Below are 24,097 nucleotides of genomic sequence, written 5' to 3'. Positions count from 1 at the left end.
AGTGTGGAGATGCGGCTACGTGGTGTAGCATTTCTCTTCTTAATATTAATTACACGTAAATATACAGTAATATTTTACTAAAGCACAATTAATTGCTATCAGTAGATTAAGACTTCATGATCGTATTTGAATAACCAATCCATACACATGTAGTATGTTAAAGTAAATTTGTTTTATTTGTAGACCAATTTATGTTACTCAATTACAAAGTTCAATTTTAGGTTTCAAGAGATTACAATAATACTTTTCAATACATAATAATTAGTAATTACCTACACTTAGCAAAATGTATGAAATAAATTATATTTATTACGTATGAACTAACCTTAAAATCTACGTCCTCCCTCTTACATCCGACAAACCTATTCAAGGGAAGTTTACCTCTTTTAGCCAACGATATATATAATAAATTTCTTGAAGGAAACTTTTGGTGGGCACATTATCTCGGGTCGTGGGTCTGTGGCGTAACCTTCAAGATCGTGCGATTTAATACCGCTGGGTTATTTTTGTGAGATTATATGAAGTCGCTTGTCATATGCAGCTAAGTTCGAGACGATTGACGCCTTGGGAGAGATTATTTGGCGCGGTATTGCTGATATACAGTCCCAATTGTTCGATAAGGTGGTCGAATATTGGGCTGTCAGCTGGAATTTATTCGGTATCCAATTTCCATCCAACAGAGGTTGAATAATATTTTGTATTAAATATGTATAAATCTTTCCCTTGAAATTATTGTGTGCAAGGCAAATTAGTTTATCGAAAAAAAAAATTGCAAAGTGAACTTTTTTAGAGTTCGCAGAGTTGAAGACTTTAACATTTGATATTTCAACGAATAACCTCACTTTGTACCATTGGCATTTCTCCCAGGGCACTTATAGGGATTCACACCCCAAATGAATTGCATACTTATAAGTGAATCCGAGCACAGTTGGAGACCGCTGAGAATTCAAGAGACATATGAGATACGCTTACTACTCACCTTAACGCCGACCACAAATTGCTAACAAGCGTGCGCATACTTTCTTCTGAGATCAGCCAAATTATTGTGATTCTATTTTTTCCATGCCATCGCTCGTGCTCAACAACTCAAACTTACTCACACTTGCTCACAGGTATCAAAAAACTAATCAAAAAGCTGCCCACTGTTGCCGCCCGCTGTCTCTAGCTACAAATCCGACTACGACAACTCAGTAGCCAACTTACACAACCGGAATATATAAGCGATAGAGACAGTGCTGCGCAGCAAGCTCCCAATTTAGTGCTCAATTTAAGGTAGAGCATTTTATAATTTTTCATTGGTTCGGTTGTATGTAAGTACGTGTGTATATTTGCTCACCCGCTAAATGAACAAATATAAGAAAAATATTATTACAACAATTCGAGGCGCAAAAAAGCACAATATCAGGAAAATTTATAATTTGTTTGTATATGTTTTCATTCTGCTGACGGCTGTAGTGGCAGCACTACAAACAAATTGCGATCATTGCTATCTGGCTCAGTGTCGAGAGTGCACTGTGTATGGAAATCGCACTTACGCTTATTACATTTGGTATATAATAAAACCGCAAAGCAAAGGGGAAAAAGTGAGAGGTTAGAATTGGATAAGGGTTGTAAGTTATGGTTATTGCATCAACATACATCATACCGATAACGTGGAGAGCCTTCTTTGCAAAAAGTGAAGTACTAATATACATGGTTTTAAGGTTTTCTAGGAATTGCTCGTAGTTGTCATTCTAATTTTTACTTCAGAGATTGTTATATATTATGTTACAATAGCTATATTGGAAATATGCTTTGACCTGGACTGTTCCATTTAAATTGCGCGCACAAACCGAATCGATACAAAAGCTTTCCTAGATTGGTACAACTTTTTTATGTTCGTGTAAAGTTTTATCTCCATATGTCAATAAGCGTGTGTTTGGTACCTATTTGGTTTCGACGCGAAGAGGTTTTCTGACAATTTTTACAAACAAGTTTGCTGTATCCAATGAAATTGCTGCTACGAAATCGTAGAAAATCTTACAGAAATGTTTTGAAGAGTCTATATTCTTACTAATAAAAGTATTTTATCGACTTGTATAGTACATATGCTTAAGGCGGGCGTTTACTAAACTAGTCTCGAAGTCTGTATTGGAGTGGAAAATAATGCAATTTTTCTAATAAATTTTCATTCTACGTTTGTTGTGCTCGAAACTAGTCGGATCTAGTGCAGAATTTATTTACCATAAAATATTAATAATTAAGTTTCCAAACTTTTTGTTATATACTTTTGATGTTTTGAAAGATTTTGGTTGAAGTTGCTTGATTTTTTTTTTTTTTTTTTTTTGAAAATTCTATACTATATTGCATTAACAGCTCACTTTTTAACCGACCTTCTAAATTTGTGAAAATTGCGGAGTTAATGTTGTTGTTTCTGTAGAGAGATTTTCTTATTTTAACGATTATCCTTTTGCCGATCACTTGAAATACAACTGTAACTTTATTAACTGCTCTAGTTGGTTGTAGTTTGTACTAGTTTTACTGCATAGTTGTGTTCACAGTCTCCTTGGTGACATAACCGTTTAACACTAACAGATGAAAAGTTGATTGTATGAAAAAATGGCAGATGATATAATTGAAAAACTTCGGATGATTACTAAGATAACACAAAATCGATATTATATCTGGGGCAACAAAATCACTGTATACCAGTGTAATTCATGGTATTTGCCATAATTATATAACGCTCTGAGCTTAAAACCCATTAAGGATATGGTTTAAAATAGTTGCGATCAAACAACTTATTTTTTGCACCAACTTTCAGCGACACCAAACCACTGTGCTTGCTTTCACGTCATTACCCAAAGACACAAGTAGTGTGTGCTATCTCGGCCGCTTCTTCGTTTGATCGCAATCTTTGACGTTGTTGACTGTGTAGCTCCTCGCTAGCGCTACAGCTGACTTCGGCTGCTACTTAGCTGGCGGTCTGGCTGGTTGGCTAACTTGCTGATGTCAACCGCAAGGAGAGCTGAATAATAATGTATTGTATTGTTGAGCAGCTCGACAGCTATAGCTATAGCTACAACTTTGCTACTTTCAATTAATGCGAATTGTATTGTAGGTGCGCGCATACGAATCGTTGAAGAGCACAACAGCTACTCAGAAGACCACACGAACTCATACACGGTACACGTACCACATGTATTCGCGCCGCGCGACGACAACCACAAACGATTTATTCCACAGCTTTTTCAAGTAAACAGCCATCGCTCCGTATCTACCTTTTATAATATTATATTTAGTAGAAGTTAACGTCGATGACGGCGAACGACGGTTCGAAGTTTGCTTTAAAATTATAAACGGTTGTGGGAATCAACGTGTTTTCGAGCTGCTCGGTGCTATACATTTTTACGGTATTTATTGAATTCCAACTTGCGAATTCGGAAACAACAACGGGGGAAAAGCTAGATTTCGTAGAAACCACACGCGTCGACCCAAAGATATTGCAAAAATTTTCACTGAGGTAAAAAACTTACATACATACATCTATCTGTACGTATCTGCTTAAGTGGCTGTGTACAAGTATGGAGTTACGGGTATAAGCAATTAAAGTGTGATGATATCAAATATTATACTTATATAAATAATGTGAGGTGTTGATTGGCAAAAAACTGATCATTTGTCATTTTCAGTGGGTATTGTTGTGATTTCGAGTTGGTTGACGTCTTCAAAAAGAAGAAGAAGAAGAAGAAAAAGTTTGTGCGAAATTCGACCAGCATTTGTGGCGAATTTACTGTAAATGAGATGTACGACATGATCGCATATAATTTTCGTATATTCTTCACGTGAGGGTTTGCTGTAATCAGCAATCGCCATATCTCATATCTCAGACGTAAAGTAGCTGCTAGACCTGTGTCCATATCTACATAGATACAAATACACTTGTCTATATAATATAAATTCATATCTGCTTGCATGTGTGTGTATGTAGCTACCAACATATATACATACATATGTACATAGGTATAACAATAATTCGCAAAACATGACAATATTAAGTGGTACGAATATAAACTATGAAATATGGCCTGTAGAAATGTCAAGTAGCTGGATATCTGCTATATGCTCCATCATATATACACATAACATATAAGTCTATATAAGTAAATATGTGTTTTAATGTGTGATTGCATACCCGTGTACTCTAAATAGTACATTCATAAGTGAACTTTGTTGCCCAGCCGCAGTGTTGATAGTGTTAACGGTGGTGAGACAATAATTATGACGGTAACCGTCGCTGAGCAATAATAACAAAAGTGATTATGAGCGATGATCTTGGTGTCGTAATAGCAAGAAAAACTTTAACTAGAAAAGTGCTTAAGTGTTGCAGCAAAAATAATAAAAACATAAAATCATATATATTGTATATATGTATATACAAATATATTAATATGTGCAAAAATATATACATATACAAAAAATTAATCAAATTATAAAAAAAAAAAAAATTAAATAAATAAACGATGACAAGTCGTTTTACAAGTGCGAAAAAATATATACAGTTATTAAATGAAAATACAGTGAAGAAAATATTAAGAAAATTTAAAAAAATAATAAAGAAAAAATATATATAGTATAAGGAGTATAACATATTAGTGAAAATAGAATAAATAATTTTTATTAAAAATATAATAAGTAGTAAAATTTTTCATAATTCTTTTTTGCTCATCTTAACTGATTTATTAGCAGAGTTATAAACTGGGTTACACATTTAAATGGATTATAGCAGACACATCTTTTCATGTATATTTACTAAATAAATTCGCAATATTTATACATATATTGGCATCACTCATATATTGGCATTACTCATATAGCATATATTGGGATGGTCGAATTCAAAATATTAAAAGAATGATACTCAATAAATAAATTTGTAATATTAATCGTAGGTCGATTAGGGTGGTCCAGTATTCTGTATTTTGTTTTCTTTTAATTTAATTTTGCATAATTTGCTGTTTAAAAAAGAAATTAAAAGGGAGCGCGGAGTTCTTCTTCTCTTTTAAGAAATTTTATATGTGAAAAAAAACGTTTGATCCCAAACACCGGTATAAAAAAAAATTTGTCCAAAATCCCAAAATCTTAAAAATTATATTTTCAACTTTTAATTTTAAATAATCTTGGATTAAAAATTGAAGATTGGAATTTTTATTTATTAATTTTTTTTTAAATTTTTTAATTCCAAAAATTTTAGATTAAAAAGTAAGAAAATATTTTTAAATTTAAAAGTTGGAGTAACAAATTAAAAAATATAATTTTCAAATATATATATATATATATATATATATACAAAATAATTAAAGTCAATTAAATATAAATAAGACAAAAAGAGCTAATCTATATTTTATTCAAAATAAGCTTTCCTTTTCAAAAAATAACCAAAACGATAGAACATAAATTACGCAAACGCGATATATTGTTAATTCTAAAACAATTCCTCTTTGTAATTTTTAATTACTAGCTTGGAATAAACTTTTTTTTAATCCGGTATTCGGGATTTCAAATTAAAAATAAACTTTTAATTCGATTTTTGGGATTAATCTGTTTTTTTTTTTTGTTTTGATTCCAATGTTTGATAATAAAAGTTATTTTCAATCCGGTATATGGGATTAGTGTACTAGAAATAAAAATTTAAAATTTATTTTTAAATATATTTTATTTAATTTACATATCTTTTAAATTTAAATTTTTAATATCTAAATTATCGGTTCGAACAAAAACTTTTAATATCAAACACCGGATTAATTGGAAAACTACTTTTTAATATGTTGTTGTATTTCAAATGGAATTCATTGATTAACCTAATATAAAATTATTGTGGAATCTTTGAACTTAAATTTAAAAAATTGTTTATACAACAACTATATTTCATGTATCGGGTTATTATTGTACCACCCTAATGCGTATTTATTGCAACTGCATTTGTGCAAATATTAGCTACAAAAATAATGAATCACTTATAAATATTTAATACTTTTCTGTGGAGATATTTATTAGTGGGTAACTACAATCATTAAAATTCGACAGAAGACATTTCATAGAGAAAGGGAATATTAAGTGGAATTGTAATTAAACAAAAAAAAAAATTAAAAGTAATGAGGACTAGTATGAATAGTAATTTGTAGCCGATGTATGTATGAATTCATATGCAATATATACAATCGCTAGCAGTAACCATAGATAAAATAAGGTATTTTATGCACTTTATACTTATATATGTACATTAAAAAGTAAGAATTATGTGTCATGTTCCAATATTATTGTCATTGTTTAGTTAAATGTACATAATATATTATATAGTATTTATTAAATTTGGTCTCTACAGCTCCCCTGACCCCGCAACATGCCAGAAGACTTCAAACTAATATATCAATATTTTTTTTCTCCCCTAAACGTGCATTAATTCCTCTAATAAGTAAAAAAGCCTGTTCTAAAGTTTGCTCCTTTCAGCGCAAAAGCTGACAGTCACAGTGCTCTCAAAACCTCACCATAGTTCCTTATAGAATCTCCCATCACTTTTATCAATAAGTATTTATCTACAAGGAGGGTTTCTATGAAAACATTTTGTAAAACTAATCCTTAAATACTCAACTGTCTCCACATATATTATTGCATTTCAATTTATTTAGGAAAGCTGGAATATTTTTGACGAAAATTGACATTCTTAAACGAGCCCTTAATGACTTGCGACATATGATCAGCTGAAGAATTTTATGAGAAGATTTTCATAGAAGCAGTAACTTGATATTTTTTACCAATGAGTTACTGCTATAATTCAGAAACAAGAAAAAACGTTAGCTTCGGTTGAACCGGAGCTATAATTCCCTTCACAAATACAAAAGATTTCATACAAGAACTTGTGTGTCAGCTTTATGCTATAGTGGTCTGATCTGACCGTTGCCTTAAAAAGATTTTCCCTACAAGGACTGGATATTGATACATCAGTTTCTATGGAAGCCATATGCTATGGGGATCCGATCTGCACAATTTCTTCGGAGATTATACTATTGCCTTTAACAATAATCCGTGCCAAATTTTGTGAAGATATCTCGTAAAATAAAAAAGTTTTCCATACAAGGACATGATTTTGATCGTTCAGTTTGTATGGCAGCTATTTATATTGTATATATATATATATATATATATATATTATATATTATATATTATATATGTTATAGTGGCCCGATATGGGCGTTCCGGCTAATTAGCAATAAAAATCGCATTTTTAATTAGAAATAATTGTGGTGAATTTTTTAGGTATTACGCAATAAAATATTTTCATTAAGGGGCTATTTCAGTCTAGAAATAAAAAATATCGTTGTTTTTTATATTGTCAAAGTTTAACTATTCAAAAATATGTCTACAAGAGGACTTTTCAAAATTCAACTATTTTTAGAGATATAAGTATTTTGCTGACCCGGCATCCAAATTGGTTCTGCTGAAACAGAAACTTTGAGCTCGTTTTTCTCGAAACTGTGTTATTCAAGACGATACCCACCATTTCTCAGGTTCTAATGGACCGGTTTACCTTGAAGTTTTAGAGAGTCTTCTTTATGGACTTGTCTATGTCTTTTTTTAAATTTTTTCCTGTATGTTGTTATGTTTATATAACTAATAAAAAAATTGATAGTAAAAATATTAATTGACTATTTTTACGACACTTCAAAAATTAAGTTCTTGCCTCTAGACTAGAATATCCCCTTAAGAACAGAAGCGCGGTTTTAGTCTTTGTTCATAACCTTTTTTATTGATTTTGATCCCGTATTATATCAGAAAAAGCTATATTGATACATAAGACATTTTTCAGAAACTAATTTTCATCCTGCTCAAAAATAACAATGAAACGGAAAGTAGCCAAAACATTTTATAAAAGAGTATTTTTACATTAGTTTCTTTCGTAACGAAATTTTCTAACTGAAAACATAAGAATCTTCTTTACAATATTTGTAGCATTGGAACCAATCATTTATTTAGGCTATGATGATACAAACACATCTCGATGTACATGAATCTGACTTACTTAATTTACTTCCATACATGTTTTGTACTCACATTTACATAGAAAAATATGTACTCGTATATATAGATTTCTAGTATTTATTGTAGCCATAGTTTTATTAAGAACTGATGGTCATTAAACGTTAGCAAGCGATTTACAGAATTTATATATTGTACTTGATAGTATCTTATATGTTCCCCTTCTTGTATATATATATATATAGGTACATATACTTATAACAGCTTCTATGCAAATCGGCACAAGTAGTTGAACTAAAACAAATTCAAAATCTATTGATTGGCCGATACTCCAATGAGGATAGTTTCAGCTTCAATACAAAATTCAGCAAATGAACATAATCAACAAAAACAAAATGAAATCTATTGTACATACATAGTATTCAATAATACATTCGTAGCACGCGTAATTTTGCTATAAATAGACGTATAGGTTCATATAAATCCGATTCGATTTCTTCTTATTCGTGTTCGCTAACATTCCTATCTCTTTGCCACAGCTTTGTTGATGTTTTCTTATAAATGTACTTGCACATGTCCGTTTGTATTTAATGTGAGCGTATACATCCATGCATATGTATGTTTATTGTGCTCTCGAACATTTACGAAAATACAATGTACATTTGTAGTTTGTATCCGCCAAATTCTACCAAATAAATGGAAAATGGAGAGCAATCAGGGTTGAAAATGGCAAGCGATCTCCAAAAATGTCGTGAAGTCGTCCGTAAAGAAATTACTCATACGTCGCTGAGAACGATCTTGAAGTACTTGTACATATATGCGCGTTGACATTAGGGTATACCATTTAATTATAAATATAAATTAATTTGTTCTAGAAAACCAAAAAAAAAAACAAGTAAGGAATATTTCCATCTTAAAACTTTTTCATAATAGTTGGGTATGACAACAGTTAAACATAACATCCATTTTTGTTATTAAAAAAATTGCGGTAAGCCAAACCTTTTTATCGATTATTGTGGAGATGTACTATGTAACCAATTCAATGAACTTTAGTAAGAGACCACCTAATAAGGAGTTTTATTGCCTTAATTGATGCTTGAGTTATATTTAATAAGCTGATGAGACTCAAAATGCGTAATGTAGGAAGCAGGGGTGCTTTTGCTGCATTTTTACGCATCTTTAAATAATTCTAAGGTGATTCCACCCTTAAGGAGTATTTTCGTAGGAGCACAATGTAATGGTATACAGACGGCTCGAAAAGGCAGATGGAGTTAGGACTGGCATAGTGGGACCACGTATCAAACTGTCAGTGTCCAGGGATAGGTTTCCAATCCATTTTCAAGCCGAAGTCTAAGCCATTAGCAGTTGTGCGGAGATTATTCTAGAGAAAAATTATAACGAGGAACCAATTGCCATTCTCAATGATAGTCAAGCGGCACTTCAGGCATTATCGTTCATTGAAATCGACAATGATACTGGAGTGCATAAAAATTATTAACAGGGTTGCCACTGAAAACAATATTCTACTAGCATGGATCCCTAGGCATAAAATCGTTAATGGAAATGAGTTAGCCGATCTCCTGACGAAAGAAGTTGAGGCAACCAGTCCGATAGGACCGGAACCGTTCTTCGCTGTGGACCCCTATACTTTACGAGAGAAGCTAAGGAAAGAGATGTGGTTACGTATATTATCAGAGTTTGTACTTTTTCATAGAATATTACAATATGTGATAAAATTGTGAAATGTAGTGCTTATAAAAATTTAAGTTCAAGGCGTATTTATGCTATCGTTGAACAAATTCGTTCAGTTTTGCTTCAATACTTTTTAGAGTGTGTTTCACAGGGAAAAACTTGATAGAACTGTGACGTCATGAGCGAAAGAATGATAATGTTTTAGTTTACAAGTGCTATGCAAATTCGACAGTATGTCTATAGTATATTGATTCGGCTCCTTCATTTGCTCATGCTGTTGATCTCCTCAATCTTTAAAGTCTATTATTATTGGCTTTTTGAAACACTGTAAAAAGCTCGTCCCAACAGACTGATTACAATAAATTTAATATCGTTTCGTCAAACCAGTGGAAAAGCCCTTAAGTCAAAATTTCCATATACAGCACCTTCCATTTAGCCATGTACATATTTATTTACCTGGTTGAAATATGTATAATATAATATATAAGTCCATGCATCACGTTTGGTAGTAATTTAATTTCTTTATTAGTTATTAAAAAAGGTGTGGATCTAAATTTTTGGGTATTCATTTTTTATTTACTTGTGTGAGTTCTTACTTTTGGCGCTATGAGACCGGCATGCGACAACTGCACTGTAACACATGTGAGCATAAAAAACGTAATGATTTATCAGTTGCTATGAAAAATTTAGGTTAGGTGGTTACTGCGAAGCTGATAAAGCGAAGAGGCTAGATAGTGTGCACCTCTGTAAAAATGTAGCGATAACATTTACGTGTATAATATAAGTATGTACATATATGTATATATAACTTATATATATTGCTGTTATATATAAATATGTATATTTTTATGTGATTTCGCACAAAGCTAATACACTTACAATCTTATCGCACCCATGCGAATTCTTTCAACGCTTTTTTTTTGTTTACCTTGCTTTCGTTTTTGCTTTATTGCATCAAACAAAATTGCATAAGTCCGATATTTGCAACTGTAAATGAGCGGCAAGTAAAAATAATATTTAATTTACAAAATGAGTTAGATAAATTTGAACAAAATTAATGAAAGGCAAAGGCAAAGGCAAAGCCTCTTCGACAACATAAGTGCAAGCGATAAGGCGTAAATGATGTTCGCATTTTGGCCTTAATGAAAAAACAAAAAAAAATATGGAAGGGCTAATTTTGTAACCGAACATTTTATACTCTCGCAACTTGCAAGGATTAAAACCCGGGAAATAACTTCAGGTGTTGGCAAAATTTTATATTTAAGGAAGTATTGATCCGATTCAACCCATTTTTGACACAAAGACATACTATGTATTATCGAGAGTTTCATTTATGTATTTTATTATATGAATTTCAATTATGTATCTTACACATTGACCAATATTTTCGGGAAAAAGTCAACTATAGGCACTGGGGTCCACATATTCAGTACCAAGGGGCTTGAAAAATTTTGGTTCGATTTAGACAATTTTTGGTCACAAGGTGCAATACTTTAATCGCATTATTATAATATATCAGATGAAGATTAAAATGGTATTATATCGAAAGTAGGCGTGGTTGTAATCCGATTTCGCCCATTTTCACACTATAACATAAAAGTGTGAGATGAATATTATATACTGAATTTGGTAGAAGTCGGTTAAGCAGATCCCAAGAAATGCGTTTTCACCTAAAAGTGGACGGTGCTAAACCCACTATCTAATTTCGAACGTGGTTCCTATAAAGTCATCTCATACCATCTCAGAGATAAAATTTAATGTCTCTGGCGTATTTAGTGCTTGATTTATCGCGCTTTTCGAAGTTTTTAACAGTACCGCTGTATGGGGAAAAGGCGGAGTTGCCACCCGATTTCATCCATTTTTACACTGTCGATAAAATAATTTGTTCTCAGTGAATGTTGTTGTTATAGCTTTAGCGGTTTAGGATATATGCACATTAAATCTATTAGGGGGCGAGATCACGACCTCTTTTAAAAAAAATTTAAACTGCAGATGCCCCTCCCTAATGTGATCTTGTGAACCAAATAACAGTATTGTATCATATTGTGTAGCTTAATTATGGCAATTTATTTGTTTTTGAATAATGGCGTTTTGTGGGCGTGGCAGTGGTCCGATTATGCCCATCTGCAATACCAACCGTCTTACGGTACCAAGAAACATGTGTACCAATTTTCATAAAGATATCTCAATTTTTACTCAAGTTACAGCTTGCACAGGCAGACAGACGGACGGACAGACAGTCACCCGGATTTCAACTCGCCTCTTCATCCTGATCATTTATATATATTTGTATATAACCTTATATCTAACTCGATTAGTTTCAGCTGATACAAACAACCGTTAGGTGAACAAAACTATTATACTCTGCATACATGTTGCAAGAGTATAAAAACAAAAATCATTATATGCAGGATATGATAGCTGGGGGTATTATTGACCCGATTTTATCTATTTTTGCCAATACCACATACTATTAACATGCCACAGACTAATAAAATGCTACCAGGGTTCAGGTACCTCACTTACCATCACCAATGGTTAATATTAGTTATATGAGGCTAGGTTAAGTTTTCGCCCAATTTCATTCATTAAGGTAACAAAGATACACTGTTATGTATTATATATATATTAAAGTCACCCGTTTTTGACACACAAACATACTAGTATCAGGAAAGACTACCCTCTGAATTTGAATTATATATCTTAACCGATATTTTCATTAAAAAGTCAAGTGTAGGTACTGGGGTCCACATATTCGGTGGCGTACTTTAAAGGCATTATTCGTGCAATGTTTCATCCCGTTATGTTAATGGCTTCTTGATTTGTATACCAGAAGGTCAAGGAATCAGGTGGATTTTAAAATTGTGTTATATGGGAAGTAGGCGGGGTTGTAGTCCGATTTCGCACTGTAACATAGCAATGACAGAAGAATGTTATATACCGAATTTGGTTGAAATATAAAGCTTATATATGTACCATCCAAAATGTAAAATTCTAAGTATCTGGCTTGTTTATTTTATGACTAATCGCACTTGTAGAATTTTTAATTAAAAGAGTTATATGAGGAGTAGGCGGAGTTATCACACGGTTGGTAGGGGTACTAAAACGACTTGTCTTGCTATTTATTGGTATCGTATCGGTTAATGGCGTTTTGTGGGCGTGACAGTGGTCCGTTTACACCCATTTACAATATCAACCGTCTTACGGTGCCAAGACACATGTTGCCAAGTTTCATCAATACAATATATCTCGAAAAAAGTTCAAAGGTGTTTTTTTTATTAAACTCCCAGAATAAAAAAAAAGAAATTTTGTGATTTTCATATGAAACGTAAGATGAAAATACCATTAATGTAAAGAGTAAGGTTATAATATTTGTCACACGTATCGCAATTAATTCGAACTTTATAAATGGTTTTCGCTTTTATCGAAACTGTTCCTACTTTCAATATGCGCTGAAACTTTTAGAAGATGTTTCGCCAAATATATTCTTCTGATTGGGGTTAGAGATTGCAATGAATAATAGGGTTTTTAAGAATCTTATACAATTTCGCAATACACTCGGTAACTTTATAAGGCAATTCAAGAAATAGAAGCAAGTTGTTCTATCAATATAAATCATACCTAGTTCCACGCGGCAGTACTCTCGCCTTTAATGCATTTGTCTATCTATCGACCTTTCATACCTGGCCATAAAAATCGACAAAGCTAGTACAATGAACTGTACAAACAATTTAGAGAAATCATAAAGTATTATATACAAGGTGCGTTCCAAAGTAAAAAGGACTTTAAAAAAAAAGACAGAACAAATGGTTTTATCGGCAAAATCAATTAATTTTATTCAAAATAGTCTCCTTCTGCTTTAATACAGCTTTTTGCATGGTACAAAAGCATGTCGAACGAGTGTTTAGCTCGTTGCCCGGTATGGCCGCCAGTATGTCGGTGCAAGAGTTTTGAATGGCCTCCACGTCTGCATAACGCTTTCCTTTCATTGGCAAATTCATATTTCCGAAAAGATAGAAGTCGCACGGTGCCATAACAGGTGAATACGGGGAGTGGTTAATTGTTAAAATGTGATTTTTGGTCAAATAATCGGCCACAAGCGTCGATCGATGAGACGGCGCATTATCGTGCAACAAACGCCAACTTCCATCTTCGCGATATTCGAGCCGAACACGTCGAATACGGCGCACCAAACGCTTCAAAACTCCAAGGTAGAATACCGCATTAACGTTTTGGCCGGGTAGAACAAATCCTTTGTGGACAATACCCTAGGAATCATAAAAACAAATCAGCATTGTCTTCACTTTTGACTTCTCCAGGCGCGATTTTTTGGGTTTCGGCTCATTTCTCATTTATGTCCTCACGACCACTTTGAAAACGTTGAAACCACTCGTCCACTCTGCTACGGGATAGGCAATCATCGCCATAAACTTGCTTCATCAGTTGAAAAAAATCAAAATTTAATGTTGGCTCTTTGTTCGAAGCTCATTTTCGTACCATGACACACATACTGACACTTAAAACGCAATGACTTCACTTCTGATACATGAAATGTCATGAAATTTTTACTGGAAATCGATAAAGGATAGCAGATTCTAACGCACTAGTCGACATATAGATGACGCCACTAGAGTTTACTTTGTTACTTTTTTACTGTTTACTTTGGAACGCACCTTGTAAGTTTACTTAAATCTTATGAATGAAAAATTAAATTCATCTGGCTTTACAAAGGAGGTTTATGTATGGCGTGAAAGCCAGCCAGTGTAACCTAACCTAAGCTTACTGTGTATTCCTAAAATATGTATAAATATACCCTTAACAATTTAGATCAATTGATACAGTAGTTTTTTTTAATTCCCAAAAATCGGCTTTTTTAGTCTGTCACCATAAGTGCGGCACTTAATAAATCATTCGTTTCACTTCCAAAATAATGATAAATGCAATGTTTAATAAGATAGAGCTTTTCTAGTAAAAAATTCAGGTGTTCAGAAAAAAAAGCTTTTCCAAGAAATATACAAGTTCTTTTGGAAACTCTTCATATTACACTACGTAGGACTTAAGTTGAATGGAGTAGAGAGCTCAGAAGCTGCCAAATCTGGAAATGTGTGTTCAAAGTCTGCATAAACTTACGGTTACTTACGGTTAAATGAAGACAACCTACCCAAAAGGGGGGGAGGTTTGAAGATTAGCTAAACACTTAGCCGAGCTGTAAGCGTCAATTAAACCTATTTATGGACATAAATATTATTGTACTTAAGCGTGAAGTATTCGTTGCGTTATATTTGACGAATCTTGATTACCTCTATTCTAATTTCAAGGGCTGACTAATTAAGAGCAAAAAAATATGGATGTCCACAAATATATAATATAATGCATAAAATTATGTTATATATTTTACATTTGTTTATTATATATTTTAGATATTAGCGCAGGCATCTGATTGCCGCCGTTATGACAAGCTTAAATGGTGATGCTTTCGTTATGCGAAACGGTCGCTCCACAAGCCAAGTATCCATCTATAACTACCCCGAACACCTCAATCCATTCTACGAAGATGAACAACACAAACGTTTGCGTTTCTGGAAAATAAATAAATCTAATGACGGGAGCGGTCGGCGAAGTAGTTTTTCTTTGGGTGGTCTCAAGGATGTGTGGTAAGTAAATTGTATATAACTTTGTGTCTTGAGCTTGCGCTACAAATCTTTGCCTACTTATTGTTTGAACATAATTACAAAATCGAAGTTTAAAAAATCTAGCTTGTTTTTTAATATACAAGATAGTTATATTTGAAAAAATCATTCGTAAAGAACTAGTATTAGGAAGTACTGCATGACTGTTTTCAGACTAATTTGAGGTTACTTTATATATAATATTTTTCATTATAATGTAGTTAAAAAAAATTTAGTTAAAAAAGAAATAATTTCGAAATGAAGAATATTCGGGTTTTGAAAGTGTTCTTGTTTTTGTTAGTATAAGTATTGTGTTGAGTCATTTATATCATCATATTTGTTTAAAAATATAGCCAGCTGTAGTACAGACCAGACTGGAGTTGTACAGTAGTGACTCATGTGTCCTCTCTTAGGATACGTATCACGTCATCGATGAAAGTGGGAACTCTATCAAAGATATGAAAGTTTAGCCTGCTTTGCTAGCCACGTTTCCCTTTATCGAACAACTTAGCAGAATGTTGCCGCCACAGGTTCAGATATACTCCATGAGTCAGAAGAGTTGTTCTAAGAGTTCTAAGTTATAAGATTTTAAGCAACCAAAATCTTTTGAAGGACTCTTTGGACGAACTGAACTGGATGGAGAGTTATCCATCGATTGATCGGCACCACATCCATATAAAATGTATATTTTTCAAAATTGTTTCCTTGAGTTTAAATTTGAGTGTAGGGGTAAAAGCAGATCAGTTCGTCCAAAGAGTCCTTCAAAAGATTTTGGTTGCTTAAAATATTATAACTTTAATTGTATAACCATTCAAAACTTGCTATTCAACTACGTTTGTTTTACTTTTCAGGACATTCAAGTCATTTCGCCTTAAGAAGAAGTCCTCAACATTGGGCATAAACAAAACATCAGAAAGCCCACCACCACTACGTCGAGATCTGCAGCCATATAATACGTTGAATGGAAATGATCTTAGCCTACCCGATTATCGCACTCGTTACTCCACACCAGCAGGCATCAATGAGAGCTTTCAACGCAATGCGGCATACAGGAGTTCACTACAGAACGTGGCTTCTGTGAAGGTAAAACAAATGAGAATCATATCTTCGAATATTAAACAATTTTACATTATGAAGCTTAATAATTTGTTATTGACACAAATTTTGTAGTACTAAGGTTAAATAATACTTTAGAGCTTTTTTCGAATGAGTTACTTATTTTTGAGAAGCTATTTCATGTTATAAATATGAGTGCCTAGGAACGCATATAAAACAATAATTGGAAAGAGTTACGTTACAAATATATAGAGGTTCCCATGAAGACCATTATTATACTAAAATTATAATAACATTGTTATTTTCACGAAAGTGTTCACGGTTGAGTTCCTTCAAAATAGTTTTAAGCATTCTAAAGACTATAGCCTAAGTTCTATATAGAGTTCGTCAATTCATAGATCAAGAATGCTGAGCTCATTTCAATCATTTAATTAAAAAATTTCCTAAGCTAAGCTTATAGTAAATCAGAGAAAGTTCGTCAATTCATAGATAGCCGGTAAGAGGGTGTGGATCTTATATCATGTAAAACTCATTTCAATAATTTCATCAAAACGTTACCTATAATAAGCTTAAATTACGTTTACAATAAACGCAACGAATTCATCTAGAAAATCAAACAGAATTAATTTTCTTGAATAATCGATACTTTAATTCTAGAATCTGTTTGAAATAGTTGGCGCTTTAGGATTTTTAGTTCTGGATTTTTTTACTCGAAGCTGAAATGGCAAACTTGATCTAAAAATATTCTCAAAAAATAATCTTTTCGATTTTGTTTCTAATATGCTCGTGGTCGCCAATTTCCTATTTTTATATTTAAATAAAAAACATACATTTAATACAGAGTCGCAGTGAATATTGAATGTTAAAATTTCTGCAGTGGGAGTGGTCTTATTCTCTAATATGTATATATTTCAAAGGCTATTGCAGCACACCCAACCTATTATAAAAAACTGTTAATTAACATGTGGAATGCGAAAATTAACAAAGTTTGTCTACATCTTCTGGTAGCCCTTTTTTTATTTATATTATCCAAGGTATGTCCGAGTAACCGACATAAGGAATGTTCTTCAGCAGCTCGGTTACGGCTGTTTGAATGCCTGGAATATCATCATAAAATGCTTCTTTCGTGTTTGATTTCAGTTTTGGAAATAGAAAATGGTCACATGGTGATTCGCTTACTATAGATTAGAACCAAAAAATATAAAATATCTCAATATCTACTTCTATATAATGACGTATACATACATATATGTATGTATTTATTTCAGTCCGCTTGCTATTAATATATATGCATGTAGATATATGTTCTATTTCAGATATAAATTAAGATATCATAATTAAATCAAGACTTGATAACTGAGTATAAGTTAAGTTAATGCTGTTGTATTATATCCAAATTTATATTGAGAGACTAAATATTTGTCAGATGTTCCCGAAACTAGCACTTCTTAACTTATCTTAAATGGCATTCAATTATTAATTCTTGCAGGAAAATGGTGGCTCACATTTGGATTTCAATCGAAATAATCAGTATCGTAGCACCATACAGGTGATGGGCACAAAATTCAACAATCACAACAATAACAGTTCACGCACAACACCGGTGCCACAACCAAGAAGGTATGTGTACGGTGGGTCTGTGACGCCACAGCCACTCCGTAATTCTGATATCGGTGCAGGCATTGGTCTATCACATGGGTGAGTTCACGCTACATTACGTTCCATTTCGTTTTCGTTTACATTTGGCGCCATAAGAAATACTTTTCCAAGGGAATAACAACAACAACTTTCTTCAAAATCTGTGATTAACTACGGGTTTGATTGTTATATACAATACATACGTATGTATGTATGTCTCGTCACAATTGTGCCATTATACCTGTACACACGTCTTAAATTCATACTCCTCATCTGTATAAATCACCAAAAATGCGGATTTAGAGCAATATAAACGCGATTATATAAATGTATATAAGTTTATACATGTGATTTAAGTAGTAAATATGTGTATATGTGTGCGTTTGTAATAATTTGTTCTCATCGATAAGGATTACTCAACGATTGTGTCTCACCCCACCTGTGAATATGTCTAATCCTGTTTATTTAAATTAATATTTCAATGTTTACCTACATAAATTTACATATATTGCATTTGTGTGAAAGTGTTAATTGTGCATTTTTTTCGTTTTTGGTTATTTACATTTTTTTCGTTTTTCGCCAAACACTCAATTAGATCATCGCAAATTAGTATGGCAAGCACAAATCCATTTGAAACTGATGATGATGACTACGAAAATAATGAAGATGTTTCACTGGCCGGCGACAGAGAGATGATCACTTCAACACCCATTAAACAACGAATACACCGTAAAAAACGTCGTGCACCTGCGCCGCCAACCGTTGGGGTAAGATATAATTCATAAACTCCGTTTATTTTTAAAAGGTCAAATATTCACTACTGATACACATACATACATATGTATATATAGTATTTTCTTTAACTCCGGTTGAAGCGTAGGGCCAAAATAAAATCTTCAAAGTCTTTCCGATTTGCGAGTTGCGATATACTATTCCAGTTAGTATGAGAGTCTTTTAAGTTGGCATCTACCATAAGTCACCACGAAGTTTTCGGATGTTCCCGATTTCTTGACCCTTGTAGGTTCCAATAAAATAGTGTATGTGATTGTTAGCTCTATAGGTAGATCGTTAGTTTTTTCTAGTAAATCTTGATTGGATATGATACGAGACCACCAGATCTTAAGATTCTTTGTAAACACGAGGTCTGATTTGTTGTGTAAGATATTGCATTCAAAACCTACGTAATGAGCTTTGATCATGTTTATGAGCTTTTCTGACATACCTCTTGAATATAACGAGTTCCAGATAAGAGTGCATTCTATACTCTCAAAAGCGGTGCTGAAGTCTGCAAAACAGGTGTGGATATTCACTTGCTATTCGTTGATTTGCTCCATTATGACTCGGAGTGTGACAAGATCTGTTTGTTCGAAGGCATGCTTGTAGCTTCCTCAGCAAGGCTTCAAGATGAGCCTCTATTCGGATTATTTTTATTATTTTTGATGGCATGCTGATCAATGTGCCATCTTTGGGAACCTTAACCAGTATGCTTGTTAATCATTCGTCCGGAAGTTGCTCTTCGCGCCAAATTGCTTCAAAAAGAAAAGCGGAGGAGCGTGCGGAAGAGACTGCAGGTGTGCAGGGACTGTCCACATGAACAGGGTATATTAAATTTGCCACGAAGTTTGTAAGACCTTATCGATTACGGTAAACTTTTAAGCTAAAAAGACTTGAAAAAAGGTAAAATTAAATGCGTTTGCAAGAAAGGTATATTGGTTTTTGACATCGTGAATGAAAGTTTGACAGTTCATTTCGTTTACGAGGCTTTGAGTCTCAATGTTGTCACTATCTTTCTTAGTTCGACCTATGCTGTGTGTTCCCAAGTCCCTAGAATGAAACTTTATAATAGGTTTTTTAGCTTAAATCGCTTATTCATATTGACAGCGTGATAGCCTAATAACGAGCTGAAAACCAAAGCGCTTGAAATCTGGTATGGAGTTGCTGTGTTTCTTCTGATGTCCACTGTGTTGCGTGGGTCTCAAAAGGTTTTTATGGTAACGTTCACAGCAAACATCGGTGCATATTTAAATTGCCTCTTATGTAGATATCCACCAAAAATACATCATAAAGGGTATTTTTTAGACATGTAGTTTTCAAGAAGAAGTAAAATACGTATAAATTAGGTTTTCTTATAAAGTTAAGAATTTACCATTATGTTTTAAAAATGATTTTGGGCAAGTGATCACCGCGGCTTGTCGAATAAATTCCAACCGAATAACCCGTACATCAGTAATAACGCACCGAACGTTCTCTTCCAATTCGTCAATCGCCTCTTGCTATATACATACCTAGACAAGCGACTTTACATAACTCCACAAAAAATAGTCTACCGATATTAAATCGCATGATCTTGGAGGCCACACGACATTCCCGACGCGAAATTTCAACAAAAATTTCCTTTAAGAAATTGATTGTTTCGTTGGCTGTATAGCATGTATCGCTGTCTTGTTGGAACCAAAGGTCGTCCACATCAACATTTTCCAATCAAAGTACGAAAAAGTCATTAATAATCACTCTATAGCGTTCCCCATTGACTGTAACGTTATGGCCGGCTTCATTTTTGAAGAAATATGGACCAATGATTCTCTCTGCACATAGATAACCCCAAACAGTGACTTTTTTTGAGGATGTAACGGTGTCTCAACAATAGCTTATAATCACTGCAAATGCGATAATTTTGTGAACTTCATCGCTGATCAAAATTTGTATTAAAAGTTTTGTAATTCACACTTTACACAGCAAATTATAAAAATAACATATTTTAGGACAGACTGAAAGGTTCGAGTTGTTTCTATAAGATTTTGAATTGCTTGCCTATAATCTCCGGATCTGACCCCTAGTGATATTTTTAAAAAAGATATCATAAGGTTGGAAAAACATCATAAACATTGTGTCGCCCTTAATAAGCGTTTGCTTTAAAAAAATACGATCTTTTCAATCTATTATTGACTGAGGTATTTGCATGTACTACATACATACATATGTAGGAAAGGAATACTGGGTCAATCCTTGATGTAAAATAAAGTAATATAAGCTCGATGGCAATATTCTTCGTAATTACCCTACTCTTTTAATATACATAAGTATCCCCTAGCAAAGTTCTTATCATATTGTTGTAACATGCCTAGAAGGCTAAATAATCCATATGAAGATTATTCTTATGTACCATGCATCCCTTTTGGATGATCGAACTCAGGTTACTTGCAGAGTGATAGTGTATCCAAAATTAAATTCATTAACCTTTTTTAATAGTCAAAGGCTGAAAATATACCTAATATTTATAATATAATTAATAAAATATTGTATTATAAAATTTAAAACATATTTTTAGAGCAATCTTATATAATCTTATACTACTTTGTACTAACCTTTCTTAAACAAAATTTTTTTTTAATAGGTCAACAAAACTTACTCGTCTGCGGATTCTAGTCTCGATATGTCACAACCGCCACAACCCCTTCCTGAACTGCGCATAGAAGAATGCATGGACATTGCAAATCTTACAGCTGCTATAGAAAATTTCGTTAAAACAACAAATGAAGACACAGCGGAACCAACTCCAATCGCAACAACAAATCAACAGACGGAACATGAACAGACTACTAGTGAGGTCGTAATAAAACAAAATGGCGTCGCTAACCCTATACGTGAGGATGCGTTGCCAAGTTCGAGCCAAGTAACTCTAGAAACTACTGCGATTGCGAATAAACAAAAGTTCGATGAAAGTGTTACGGTCGAAACGAAAGAAAGTTTAGAACCCGACAGCATCAAAGTGCCAATACCTGCAAATCAACCGCAACTTAACAAGGAGCAGGAAGTGGGACATGTGGAATGTATACATGTTCACACGGGTAGTCCACAAACTCCAACAGCAGCTAAACGGTCCAACGAAGCCAGCCAGTTGACAAGTTTTCGAAGCAGTCAAACTCGTTCGCCCGAACCAAAACAGCCGATTACAGCAAAAACATCATTTACTCTTACTACACCGCCTACGACACGACGTGACTCCACCAAGAAAGCTAAAATCACATTACATACTACGGAACCGTTGAAATTCCCAGAAACTGACGAGCTACGAATTACCGAGGACATCACCACACCTACAGCTACAACATCACCAAATGCTGTGAAACCCGCTCTGGCCACTAAACCACACATTGCTGAAATTCACAAACCAGCAAGAGGTATTACAAGCACAACAACCGTTGAACATAAGGAAATACTGAGAGAACATCGAGAGCCGCCAATAAGTCCCGTGCCACCAGTACGTCAAAGCACACTTACGAAACATGCACACAAACTAGTTTCGAAAGAAGCCGACACAGAGAAACCGTTAAATATAGTAACAACAAACACAGAAAGTCCAGTAGAAGCAGAAGTAGTACCCACCACTTCCGCACAAGCGCTAACCATCACGGAATCAGACGACAAGTTACTAGGGAAAGAAGAGGCTTTTAGTGATGACATTAAGAACAGTGTACTTACAAATGTGACGGCAACCGTGCATCAAACACAATCGCCCACAGAGCTGCGAGAGGAAGTACTCGAGTCATTATATCGACCAAAACCGAACCCTTCATACCTAGAATGGAAGAAATCATCGCTAGCACCACTAGAAAAGAATGTGCCACCCGAAAAACGTAAGTCTGTCAAGGATATCATTGAATCGATCAACAGAAGTCAACGTTTATTAAACGCATCCGCGCACAAAGATACAGCACACAACGGTTCGAGTTTATCCATCGGGCCGAGCAGCGGTAATGGTACACCTTTACCACAGCGCAAGTTTAGCGGTCCGTCGGCGGTTGAGAGAAATCTCGCCAGAGAGATACAACGCACAGAACTTAACGGTAATGGCACAATGTCTGTTGGGCAAAACGACGATTTACCTACAACATCGACGGCAGCTGTAACACCATTGAATGATTATGATAATGTAAACGGCAATGGCAGCGGTCTGGCACAAGATCCACAAAAATTAAACAATAATGAAATATTTAAGAAATGTACAGTAAAGAAAGAGATGCAATATGACTATAGAGAACAATCGCCAACAGCTTCCAATCTCGATTGGAATCCGGTGCCGAAACCGAAGCGTAACAAAAACTTGTCAGAACAATGAGGAAATAGTTCGTTTATGATTTTGTTTACCCGTCGTAGTAATTTTAAAGTGAAATTAAAGCTTTCATAAACCTCTTAACTACATTCAGATGAATTAATGTAATTTACAAGAGACGTTTGTAACTGTGTGGAGAATAGTAAATTTTCTTAAATTGAAGAATGCGCCCGAAGTTATATGTACTTGGTGTCTCGGCAATTATTGTATATTGTATGGCAGTATATTGCATACTTTTAGGCGAATATATATTTATATTTTTATGAGACCTCCGGTAGCTACTTTTTTTATCCATAAGAGGTGCTATGTGTGCTCAATAGCGTGCTCACTAAATGAGTAAATTTGTTTATTAACAGAGTGCTCCATATTATTTTCTTCTTCATTACATTGTACTTGATGGTGCACTCTGCTCCAAGCAAACATTTGTTAATAATTATAATAATTTTATTTTGCATTATTTTAATAAATGAACATTATATCTACCAAAGAGATCTACCAAGGATATCTATATACGTATGTATGTACGTATGTGTGTATGTACTCATATACATATGTGAGTGATCGATTAGATGCGTGCAGGATCTGAAATGCAATATTGGCCCCACTTAACGCATAACGGTACGGCTGCCAAGCTGGTAACATACAAATACATATATTTAATTAAATTTAAATATATTTATATTAATCATTAACATAACTGGTACTTTATACAATACTTTGTTATACTGAGCTAAATGTGCAATTGTCTGCTTAGTTATTAGACTAAATAAATGAATATATTTTACCTAGTTCAAATTATTGGGTATTATAACAAATAACTGTTTTCTTAATATATGTATGTATGTATATATTTGTATATTTATGTATATGTATATCGCACAATATATAATTGACAATAAATTTGAACGAGAAA

General features: G+C 33.7%; 1 protein-coding gene across 4 annotated transcripts; it reads left to right on the top strand.

Annotated features, from left to right (window-relative positions):
• The first annotated feature begins 1,289 nt into the window (after window positions 1-1,289).
• LOC106617852 (uncharacterized) lies at window positions 1,290-24,097 on the top strand. 4 transcript variants are annotated; one of them, XM_036361879.2, is made up of 6 exons: window positions 1,290-1,310; window positions 15,129-15,362; window positions 16,229-16,460; window positions 17,923-18,131; window positions 18,667-18,838; window positions 21,466-24,097. In XM_036361879.2, exons 2-6 carry the CDS (start codon window positions 15,160-15,162, stop codon window positions 23,188-23,190), a joined length of 2,541 nt encoding a protein of 846 aa, XP_036217772.2. In that variant the 5' UTR covers window positions 1,290-1,310; window positions 15,129-15,159; the 3' UTR covers window positions 23,191-24,097. The 4 variants fall into 4 exon arrangements, with proteins under 4 accessions (XP_036217772.2, XP_014090783.3, XP_014090756.3 ...); XM_014235308.3 differs by lacking the exon at window positions 1,290-1,310 and adding an exon at window positions 3,160-3,502 and having other exon boundaries at window positions 17,923-18,053; XM_014235281.3 differs by lacking the exon at window positions 1,290-1,310 and adding an exon at window positions 3,160-3,502.

The sequence above is a fragment of the Bactrocera oleae genome, chromosome 3 (assembly GCF_042242935.1).
Source record: "Bactrocera oleae isolate idBacOlea1 chromosome 3, idBacOlea1, whole genome shotgun sequence".
Classification (NCBI taxonomy): domain Eukaryota; kingdom Metazoa; phylum Arthropoda; class Insecta; order Diptera; family Tephritidae; genus Bactrocera; species Bactrocera oleae.
This window is presented reverse-complemented; position numbering and strand designations above follow the sequence as displayed.